General features: G+C 30.8%; 1 protein-coding gene across 4 annotated transcripts in view; it reads left to right on the top strand.

Moving 5' to 3' along the window:
* LOC107455346 (atrial natriuretic peptide-converting enzyme) overlaps window positions 1-12,751 on the top strand; it is a 411,323-nt gene that overhangs the window by 360,595 nt on the left and 37,977 nt on the right. For all 4 annotated transcript variants that reach the window (XM_071188087.2, XM_071188086.2, XM_071188085.2 and 1 more), the window contains 2 exons: window positions 452-522; window positions 10,688-10,857. In XM_071188087.2, the coding sequence (XP_071044188.2) occupies window positions 452-522; window positions 10,688-10,857 (241 nt within the window). The remainder of the gene's footprint in view (window positions 1-451; window positions 523-10,687; window positions 10,858-12,751) is intronic.

The following is a 12,751-nucleotide window of genomic DNA, read 5'->3' as shown; positions in this document are numbered from 1 at the left end:
AATGAACACTGTTACATTTAATTCAAGGTGAGCTGTAGCCACTTCTGGTTCCTTTGCCACGAAATACAAGCCAACTAATTATAAAGTAAGTCTGATACATAAAAAGGGAAAAATGATCAATTTGGATGACGTAAATCGTTGGACTTCGGTTAAATTCAAAAAAGCAAAAAGCCAATGAGTTTTAAAAGGCTTAAAAATATATTTATGTATAAGAAAATCAATGAAAACTGCAAGAGACACTTGGAAAAGAATTGAAATTGAATTAAATGTAGGGTTTAATGGCAGAAAGCCCCCCCACCAAAAAAAAAGACATGCTGCACCAAACACACGATTTCTTAAGACAGATTAAAAAGTAAAGTAATACACATATATTTGCGTTGTTTTAAACAATATTTTATCTAAATTACTTATTGAAAATGTGATAAATAAAAATAATTATTATTTTTTACAGTTGGACAAATTGTACAACAGCAGCGTTTACAAGAATATTTTCATCCAGTCTGAGATTTTGGCTTTGAATAAGTAAGTACCCGATCAAAATTTTTAAATTCTCTATTGTAATTCTCTATTGTATTATTTTTAAATCCTCTATTGTGTAATTCTCTATTGCGTTAAAAACCATTTGCTTCAATTATTTTAATTCTCAGAGTCTTATTTCTGACTTTCCCGGAAAAAAAAACTGTTTTCTGTATTTCTAATATGTTCTAATATGTTCTGTATTTCTAATATGCATTGCAGAGAAATTTTTCTACAATTTTACCCATGGGGCTCTATGAACGGAGGGTTAAAATAAATTTTTGCATTATTTTAGCACAATCTACAACTGAAAGGTTTTGAAACATTTTCTACTACTCATTTTATGCAAGTTCAATAAATAAGTTACGTTTCCAATATTTGATTAAATATGGTTTCATTTGAAGGTATCCCTATCAATATGTATCTGCTTTAAATAATTAAATCTATAGTTTTGTGTTCAAGTTTGAAATCAGTATGCTTCACATATTTTGACATGTAAAACTTATCTTATAAAATTGAATCTGAAGGAAAATATACTTCCATACATTGTTAGCCCTCAGGGATAGATAGTTCTGAGTTCAAGTTACATATACTCAAACTTTTATTTAATATTTTATTCTGATATATATTTATATTTGAAGATTAGATACATAATGTAAATAATGCTGGGTTAACTATATCTTTCGATATTTTCAATTTAATATGAATAAAACAATATAGATGGGAAGATTATAGACAATTTTCTTAAAGAAGTGTATAAGATTGGAAATATTTTGCTATAACAAGAAATAAATGTAGAACTAGACATTATTATATGAAACTATCTAGCATACGTCTCGTCTCGGGCATTGTTTGATAAAGAAAAATATGAATCTACTGTTGTTTAGAATCATCATTTAAGCGTTAAAAAAAAGCATGCTCACTGTTTTTTTTTTTTTTTATTATTATTTTCCTCCATACGTCTTAATGTCTATTCGATTCACAAATTGGAAACTAATTTAATCTACTTTTTTATTCCTTAAAATGAAGTGTAATTTACTTCTGTTTCAACTTTTTAGTTACCTAGTTAAGATAAGTCTGAATTCTCAGATTGTGATTTTGTTTAATTTTAAAGCTACGAATCATTTTCTCCTTTTCTTATATTTAATACATTTTGGGGATTTTTTTCCGTTGGATTAGAAGGGATTTTTTTTTGTAACGGAAGTATAAATTAAGTGTGAGGATATGATATTGGATTTTTTTTTCTTTAAGAAATTTAGGAGCTTTTCTAAACTGAATATACTAAAATCTAAAATTTCTGCATTTTTTAGACGTGACGTTACCATTGTCTGGATGAAATATAACTATTATGCGTTAGAAGATATTTATATGAAAATAACAATAATAATTCGAGGTACAATTCTTGTGAGTTAAAATACATCAAACCAATAGACACAACAATTACTAACGTATTACGTACATTTTAATATTGGCGTAATATTTACCTTCACTATTATAGTTAGATTTGACGAAAAACATTAGAACACATTAGTTGTTTATAAATCTATACAAGATTTATAAACAACCCGATATATAGCCGGGATAGCCTGGTCGGTAGGGCGCTGGGCCCATATCCAAGAGGTCGTGGGTTCGATCCTCGCCGGCCGAAGACTCCCCGTGTAGTAAGTGGTGACTGATGCACGTTAAATCTGTCGAGTCTCAAAGTCCTCCATGTTCCCATAACAAATCAATACCTCTGGGGTACTGATCCAGGAGTTTCCTTGTCTTCTGGATTGGTTCAAAATTACAAGGCTACGGAGTTGAACGTAAGTAGTCGTAAACCCATGAAATTGGGTCGGCTGGTCAACGACGGTTATAAAATAAAATAAAATAAAATACATTAATCTCAAATTTAATGAGGAAATTCGACACTAAATTAAAAAATATTCTTGATGAAAGCCAACCAGTAATGTCTCGATTCCCACCGTTTTAAAATTGTAGTGATTTTCGCCAGTTCTATATTCTAGCCATCAAAAATATTTCAAGTGGCAGTAAAATTCCCAATTAGGTATCCCAGGTTCGAAACTCAGTGGTGACAGTTTGATATCAATTCTGAACTCAGCTCGCAATGACCAAAGTACAGACGTAAAAAATCCCCAGTGGTAGACGGATCATGGTTTAGATTCCTCTTGCTGTCAGGCCAACCAAGGGAGGTTTTCGTGGTTTTCCCCTCCATGTAGCGCAAATCCGGGTGATTTTCATCAAAAATTCCTCCACGAAGGCCAGTTTTTCCCAATACTTGATCCAGGGGGTCCCTTGTCTTCTGGGTTGGGTTCAAAATTACGAGGTTACGAAGTTGAGCATTGGTAAGCGTAAACTCAGAATCAAGTCGGCAATTTAACTCTGGTTATAAAATTAAAAATTTAAGCTAATGTATTAAAATTTAGTCTACACTAAAAAATATCATAGCATGCTCACTAGGTCTCTTATATTTGGACATTTTAAGTATAAAACCATTTTAAATCTATTGTTAATGTACAAATTTTGCAATAACAATATTCTAGGGAATCGTCGACTAAAAGCCGGCAAACGGATTTGTTTGACAAACTTGTATGTGCAGGGATAGCCAACATTGATGGATCTAAATTGATTAATTTGTTTCTAATAAAAAAAAAGTGACAAGAAATCTACTTACTAATAAAAAAAAAAGAAACTCAAGATTTTTTAAAAAGGAAGATTGTAACGGAGAAACTAGCGGATTTTAATCGTCCCATTTACAGGACCTACACCCTATTTCACTTCTCAAATTTTGGTAAACAAAACTTAGGAATATTTTTGTTATTTCGGTATGTGGACTGTTTGTATCTAAATTTCAGTTTACAAAAAACAAATTGGTTAATCTTTTTTAATAATCCTGCGTAGTGAAATGTTTTCAATAACATAATAAAAAACTTTGTAAACCAAATTTACAAAATAAAAAATCAAAAGCTAACTCAAAAAATCTTTATTATATTAAATATTTATGATGAAGTAATAATCAAGGCAAATGAAGTTCGCCAATCTATAGTAATAAATTAAATCGGATCAAACAAATTTAGTTGTATTTCCTTCTATCGGTAGCTTTATTTATTAATAAAATAATTCTCAAAAGCTTAAAAGGATTATCATCTTTTATTTGTAAACTAAATGAAATAGAGGGAATAGCAATTCATTTATTGTTCGGAATTTATTCCGAAAAACGTTTCAGGAGTTCATCCAGCCGTAAAAGCCTTCTTCCCATCCTTTTCTGCTCGTTTGCACTTGGAATTTGGGGGTCGCCTTAATTGCCCATTACTCCTGTTCTGAGAGGAAAGAAAACAGATAAACATGATCATATTATCGCGTTCAATAAAAGAACTTTCAAAGAATTAAAACTTTTCTCTTTGACTAGTATTTCGAGTGTTGAAACATATCCTAGCCTTTGATTAGGATATTTGAACAATATTTGAATAAAAGGCATCAATTATATTGTCTGCTGAAAACATCCAGACATTTAATATATTTTATCAATGTAATAACAAACATTAGAACCTTTGCTAGAAACCTTTGCTGTCATGCTAACCGTGAGAGATTTCCGTGGTTTTCCTATCCATGTTACGCAAATACCGGCTAGCTACCTCAAACAGTCCTCCACGAAGGCAAATTTCTCCCAATACTTGATCTGGGATTTCCCTTGTTTTCTGGATTAGGTTCAAAATTACAAGGCTACGGAGTTTAACATTTGTAGTTGTAAACTCAAAATTGGGTCGGTAGCTCAATGACGGTAATCAGTCGAAAAATTCGATTTTTTATTATTTTCCTTTTTATTTACTCTGAATACAATAAAAAAAATTAAATTTCTTTTGAATTTTAATTTTTCAACTATTTGACCGATTCCGTTAAAATTTTTGATTTATGTCATTAAAGGTTACATAGTTCATCAGGAGGGTAGAGCAGTTTATGTCCATGAAAGTTGATTATGAATGAAAACGAATTTCAAGATTTTCAGGAAACGTTTTTCTTCAGGACAGCCTATCTTCACTACGTAATAACTCCCAGGAAGAACTGATTTTCCAAGTTATTTATTTTCCGAAACTTAGTAATCCTCAAAATGAAACAGATGACAGTGATCTAATCATCATTTGGACAAAACAGTCATTTAGACAAAATAAACAAAAAAACAGTTTTTTCCCTTTATCTTCAGTTTTAATTGATGTAGAAAATTGCATACCAAATCAGTGAAAACTTTTTGACAATCATTAAAATAAATAACAAATAATTATTAAAAATATTTTTTACATGGAATAGTCATTGGATAAGTAAGTTTATATATTCTGTGCAGAAATGCTTTGACTAGCTCAAAATAGTTCCCAAGATACGGTGAAATATAAAAAAAAAAAAAAAAAAAATAACACGTAGCCCTTACATAGCACTACATGTAGCCCTACTTTATCCGGGAAAAAGTAGCGCTCTCCGGCTAACACTATGGGGTTCATATTTTTCAGATTGAGGTTATATTTTAAGAATCCAAATCCTTCTTACAAAAAATAATATTAATTCTGAGAAGGTACGTTTTTTGGCTGATTTCGTAACTTAAATATCGTTTGCACAACTATTTTACCATATTTAGGTTACATGAATAGCCGATAGTACTGCGTAAGGATCAGGGAACTGATCTTGCATCAGAAAGGCTCTGCATTCGAATCCCAGACAAGGCATGGATGTTCTTTCACTTTCAGTACCTTGTCCTTACTGTGGGAGTAACGTTGGCCCACCTAATATGGTGCCCCTGAAATCATCAAGATTAGATTTTACCACGAAGAACCTCAATAATTTGACTAAGGTGTTCCTTGTACGGTAGACCAGTGACATAGTATTAAACATCTTTAAAAATTATTACCGTAATGGATTAGAATTAATTGAATTGAATGCAAACATCCATATAGCTTTGCTTAAATAACAAGGTTAAAATACTAATAGGCAGGTAAGTTTAAGTTTTTTACAATGCACCAAACATAAATGAGAATTGATCCAAATTGATCTTGAAAAAGGTATACTTCGCGGGGAAATAATCACTTTGAAATTACCATGCCGCTTTTAATAACACAACTATTGAGACTAACACAGATAAAACTAAACTACATAATACAGAAAACAAAAATTAACATTTACTAATCACGTGATTTTGTGCTGCCATCTATATCTCATTTTCTAAACTACTTTAAACAGAAACAAAACTGAATCGACTGGAGAAAAAAAAGGAAACTGAAAACTTACTAGGAGAGTCATTAAACCTATGGCTACCTGTAGATGATCATATTTTAAAACATTGAGAGTTTTACTATAAAATTTTATGGAAGAAGTAAAGCAGAGTTATAAAATGTTATGGAGTATAAAGCGGGTGATAAGTACAAGAGATATGTAGAATCAATAGAAGGATTTCGCATTCCGTCCGGTTAATTCCATCTTTCTGCATAAGTACACCGTCACTTCGGCATCTCCAACCGAGAGCTAATTACTCCAAGCTTGTGCAGTGTAAATCAAGTAATGCGGAATTACGAAGTTAACTGGACGGAGTGGGGTACAAAATTTCTGCAATCATCTCTTCCCTTAACAACTTCCTTCTCAGATCTTTCATTATATTATGATTAGAACGCTATATATAGGAACGTAAAGTAGGAGTAGATAGCAATTTCTTTGAAACTTTCTGTAATTCATCGCAGATAAATATTTGGTAAGTGCAATAAATTACAAAAAAATGCAAATTACACTGGAGAATTACTTTTTTCTGTTTGCCTGTAATTTTTTAACTGATCTTAGATACTTTTGTATTGCTGATTTCAAATCTGCAATCGGATTCCCTCTATAAACTACTGATTTTTTAATGACAATTTTAGTCTTTTTTTTTAATGAAATGTTAAAAATAAGTTTAAAAGTATTATACATAACAATGAGTCGCACAAATGCTAGGAAATGCAGATAATCAGAATTAAAATTGTATGGCAACCCATGCCAGTAAAAATAGTAATACGCCGCTAGGGGCATTTTTCGTTTTTAAACTGTTTCTTCGTGTGCTTTTAAGCAGGTAATGATAGGGTAGCTACCCTAGCCACGTAGGACGACATTTTCATCCATGGGTTACTTTACAATAGTGCCTTAACTCTCCTAGAAATTTGTCGCTACATTTACGCTACCCCTTGCTATATATGTTTTTAAATTTGTAGATTACAGCAAAAAATGGACAAAAAAAGTCATTTTAAAAATATTCTGTAGCCTTAGGAGCAAAAGTAATTTCAGACGTAAAATCTCCAGACCCGAATAAACACAACAAAAAATGCTTCTCCATTGTTATCAATTATTTAGAGTTTTATTTTATATTTTATAACCGTCGTTGAACAGCCGACCCAATTTTATGGGTTTACGACTACTAATGTTCAACTCCGTAGCCTTGTAATTTTGATCTCAATCCAGAAGACAAGGGATCTCGTGAATCAAGTATTGGGAGAAATATGCCTTCATGGAGGACTCTTTGATGGAGCTATCCCGCATTTGCGTGACATGAAGAGGAAGACTACGAGATCCTTCACGGTTAACCTGACGGTAAAGCTTTAACCCATGATCCTTCTACCACTGAGGATGTTTCACGTCAGCACTGTGGTCGGTGCAAGCAGGATGAGGAATTCGCATCGACTTGGATTTGAACCAGGTTATCCTCATTGGAAGGCAAACGCTCTATCCCCTGAGCTATCGCTGCTCAATTATTATTTAGTGTTTGCTTGATCACTTTTATAACTACCCTGATCTTAATAATTCGCATTCTTCCATAAGCATCTTGTACTGAAACTCATAAGAGTCGTCGCCAATCTTTATATCGCGGTGAAGAATGGCTAAGAGACCAGAACTTTTTATTTTTCTCTAAATTGTATAGATTATTTGATAATATTTATTATTTTATCAAAAACAGTTTTCGAGTAGCTTCATATTTGAGGTATCAATGCTTGTATTGAGCGACTTAGGAAATTTAACTGTTTTGATTGTACGGCAATTTGTTGCATGCACTCTGTCTATTGAATTGTTTTACCGTATTGTTTGGCGCAGCATGTCCTCTTTTGAACTTAGTGCCACTAAACCCTACATTCAATCCAATCCCCTGGTATTGAGCGCTTTGAGTTATCAGAATGTTGCATAACTCGTGATAATTTATTTGCCCCTGTTCTAATGGTTGCATCGCACTGCATTAAAAGTAGCTATCACTAATCAACAGGAAATGAGTGATTCACGACAACATGACTTATAACAAGAAACCAAAACTCTTGGTTGATGAAACTTTTCTTCTTCCTCCTTACTCATTGGATATCGCTCCTTACATTTATCACTTGTTTTTAGTTAAGGATTCAAAAAAGCAATAATTTCCATTATGTCACGTATACGGATATTTTGTTCAAAGTTCAAGGACTATTAAAAACGCGGATGTAATGTTGATTCTCATCGATTGGGGTAAGTTTGCCCCAACAAAATTGGAATGATTGTACATGAAGTAATTAAACAAAGTGCTTACCACTTATATATATCAAGACCATACACTGTAAGAAAATCTTGATTTATAGTTGCCACCATTTTTTGGTTGATAAAAACTAAAACATTTTTTAGCCCTGGCATCTTGCACCCGAGCTCTTCAGTATTCTAATTTGCCCTTTTGGGGGGGGGGTCGAGATTCTTCCTTCTTTACATACATGGGATCCTCAAATGCTACTACATGCATCCTTACATAAATGGGATCCCTGAATGTTACTACATGCATCCTTACATAAATGGGATCCTTGAATGTTACTACATGCATCCTTACATAATTGGGATCTTTGAATATACATATATCCTTACATAAACGGGATCCTTGAGTGTTACTACACGCGTCCTTACATAAATAGGGTCCTTAAATGTTACTACATGCATCCTTACAGTGCATGTAGTATTAATTTTTATTTACTTTTTCATTGTTATAGTTTTTTTTTTATTTATTTATTCGTTTGTTACTAACGATTCATATTTCCATTTGCATTAGAATCACTTTAAGGTTTCACTACAAAAACAAACACATTTTTAGTAAAATATTTGTATTAATACTTTCAAACAGATGCTACTTTGCCAATTTAGTAAAATTTTTTGCACGATAATCACAATTCTGTACTTCAAAATGTATTTATTTATGTACAACACCAAAAATAATGGCAACTATGCACTATTTTTTTTTACAGTGTATAAGTTGAAATTGAGGCAAAAATCTCTTACATTTGTTTAGATATAGCACATACAACCTTGTTTTGGCAAGTTTGACAAAAGTCAACCAAATTAACGATAATTATGAGGGAATGAAATGGAAAGTTTCCAAACAATCTGAGTTTTAAATATTTCTTTTTTGCTTCATTTTTAAAGCGTAAAATCACTTTCAATTGCGGATTTAACTGAAAAGCATGGCACTTGAGTAGATATATTATTCAATTTCATAATACAATTAAATGCATCGAAAAATCTAGAAAAGATGGAGAATAAAACAATTATAAAAATTGAAAATTTTTGAATAAATAAATAGTTTCAAAAAGATCGGATCAAATTCATCTCATGTTAGTAATTCATAAGATATACACTCTTTTAACAATTTCGCAATTCATAGGACCTCAACTGCAAAAACTTCTTTCACATTTTTATTGCAGTTTATTATTCTGTTGGCATTACTTTTCTACTACCAAACTAACTGATTGTTGCAGCTTCCTTTCAAGATCTCTAAAGCATTAAAGAAAGAAAGGATAAAAACTACCTCCTACGTGACGTGTTTTCTTCTTCGGAGAAACTCTTAAAAAATCAAAACTTAGTTGTGGTGTATCAAAACTGTTTTTTCTAAATAAATCCGAAATTCATTGATATACAGGATACTAATAAAATTGTTCACGTGATTAGAGATTTAATATGAAATAATTCCGTAAGAGGCGCTACCCTCGCATAAGTGCTGTGTAAGCAAACGCGGCAAAGCTAAAGGATTTATTCTTTGAATTTTCTGCTATACTGACTTGAAAAACAATTTAAGCATTATTGGCTTGTGACCATTAATGCTTAGACTAGAGTTTCAAGTTTTGTTAATAAAATAAAAATTAAATAAATGTAAAAAAAAAACTAGTGTTTTTCTAAATGGATTGTCTATTGTTCATCAATTTGTCAATGCCACATTTTATTTCTTAAATGTTAAATTTATTTCTTAAATGTTAAATTTATTTCTTAAATGTTAAATTTATTTCTTAAATGTTAAATTTATTTCTTAAATGTTAAATTTATTTCTTAAATACTATTTTTCATTTTGTATCGTAATGAATGTAATATAACTTTATTTCAATGAAAATAATACATTTGATAAAATTTCTATACTTAGCCTAAAATGGTTTAAATATTTAAAAAAAAAGCCAAACGGGTCACATTGCTTCACGGGTCACATTTTTAGCCGCAATAGTTAAATTATATAAACGTTTAATTTTAGAAAAACCGTATTTTGACAAACTGAAAAGATGCATATTAATTTTATATTTTAAACGAATAAAAGCACCCGCACAAGAAGGTTGAAATTGTTATTGTAAAGCAAAAATTAGAGTTATTAAAACAAAACGACATAATTTAGAAAAAGATAATGTTTCAGGTGCAATTTACAGAAAAGTATTACTTTAATAATAAAATGGGGATGAAAATTACGTTTTATTTCATTAGTTACATATTTTAATTAACAATTGAAGCGTTATTTGATTTTTTAAACAAAATGAATGATGCTACTTGACTTAATTTCCCTTTATCTTAAGTCTGAGATTCACTCATTCACTAAACAATCAGATTAAAACAAAATTATGTTTCATAAGTATTATACTAGTTAAAAATCCTTCAAAACTTAATTAAAATCAAGCATCGAAAAATAAAACAACGCGACGCTAAAATCAATTTATTTTAATTTTCCATACGTTTTATCTAGAGAAAATACATTTTAAAAGATTGACTTCAATTATGTTTAAATCTGCCTTTGAAGAATGATGATTAGATAAATTTTTTCGATTTTTACGTTTCACACTGCAAAGAAATATGTTTAACTAAAAGCCAAGTCTTATATATTTTTAATGAGTTCTCATTTCTTGTCTTTTAGGAAAGATGATGAAAAGAATTTAATTGTTCATTTTAATTTGCACTTGTCACCAGAGCAAGTCGGGCTTAGCGCCGCAGATTTATATGTTATACTGTCTGAAGAAATAATGCGTTCAAGAACTGGAGTTTTCAAGGATTTAAAAATTGATCAAGATTCAATTCAAATACAAGGTAAATTATTAAAATATTATATTTTTTTAAACGTGTCTTTACAAATAAAAGGGGTTTTGAGGTTGGCAAATGCAACAAGTACACATGAGATAGAAAATAAAGTTATATTTCGCACCAAAAATAACCTTATTAATTAATCTTAATTTCAACTTAATTTTCACCACACAAAATCAACATTATATATAACTCAGAAATAAAATTAATTTAAATCGGGTGAAATTATTCACACCTCAAATATAGGGGAGAGGGGGGCACATGTGAACAAATTTTTTTATTTCTTCACTTTTCGAAAAATATCATCAATTTTTCATAGTAAAAAAGTCCATATGTTTAAATAGTATTTTCTTTGTCTTGTGGAATTTTTTGAGATTTTTCAATAAAATATTTCTTTACTTTATAATATTTTAGAAAAATGACTTCAATTGTTCACATGTGCCCCTATTGGGGGCACATGTGAACAGGCCTGGGGCACATATGAACAAGATTAAAAAACACAAAGCAATCATCATATTTCAAAGAAAGAAAATCTTTAATATAACAGATATAGATACGCATTATACTGAGGGGATTGTAGCTTACTATGTGAATTTAAATTGTACAACAGTACTGTCAATAAGAAAATAATTTTTCAGCTGTACAATAATTTATCCGTAATTGGGTTTTTCGCAACTTCATGTTCCACGGGTGTTGTAATGGGCCTTTTTCTTTTTTCTCTAATACTCTTTCATGCTTTTTTTTTCATTTTTTCTATCTTTTCATTTGTAGCTTTAACAATTCTATTTTCTCAGGTGTATCAGTTAATATGCGTGATGCGCGATCAACCATTTAATAAAAAAAAATTTTAAAGGAAAAATTAATAAATTAATTATGGAATATTAAATAATGATAATTTTAAATGCCTACATAATTTTTAAACTTATAATATCATGAGGATAATAATCTTAATACTATGTAGGGGCACTTGTGAACTGTTCCCATCTGCCCCAGATGTTTTGTTCACAAGTGCCCCCATCATCCTTCTTAAACCTAACTTGAAAAATAAAGAACTTTTAATTGGGTAAAAAAAAAGAATAATTGTCATAAACTTACCTGAATGTTCATATAATGATCTGCAATAGTTAATTTTAGTTTATTAGTTGATTTATATTATGCTTTCACTTGGAGAAGCGAGCGATTATAATATATGCAACACCAGCTGATACAAAGAAATTGTCAGAATAGACCAACAAAATGTCTCATTGTTCTGAAAGTTTTTCAGAGAGGTAGGACTAGTACTGCCATCAATTGAAAATTTTTCGAGATTTTTTATTTCAAATCATATTGGTAAAACATACCATGTTCACATGTGCCCCCTGTTCACATGTGCCCCCCTCTCCCTTACGTATTTGCTTGAAGTGAAGAAACAATGATCCGTAAATCTCAAAAACAACCTCCTTAAGCCGTATTGCTCTAAAGCAGATTTCCATCAACCTCAAGTGTGAATAAAACAGATTCATACACCTTGATTATTCACCTTGGGAAGTTGATTTTTTAGAGCTGTTTTTGAAATAAATTTTGAATAAACCTCAAATCAACCTTGTCACCTCAAAACCACCTCAAATAAGCCTTAAAAAAGACCTTAAATTTCTGAAATGGTGAAGCTAATTAATAATTTTTATCTTGACTTCTTACTATGTAAATTGAAAAATTATTATTACAAGGCTGCAAACAACTACGCGTTTTTAAAAATATGTTGCAGTGTGCTAAACAGTTTGGCAGCTTTTAAAAAGCCTTGCAACAAAAGAGCTAGAAAAAAGTGACTTTTAATATGAACTTTTAAATGGTTTATAAGTAGTTAATTGTATGTAAAGTAATTTCAAACCAAATTTACAATTGAAAAAAATCAAGAACTAAA

The sequence above is a fragment of the Parasteatoda tepidariorum genome, chromosome 12, assembly GCF_982258835.1.
Source record: "Parasteatoda tepidariorum strain Cologne lab strain chromosome 12, Ptep-v5.0, whole genome shotgun sequence".
Classification (NCBI taxonomy): domain Eukaryota; kingdom Metazoa; phylum Arthropoda; class Arachnida; order Araneae; family Theridiidae; genus Parasteatoda; species Parasteatoda tepidariorum.
This window is presented reverse-complemented; position numbering and strand designations above follow the sequence as displayed.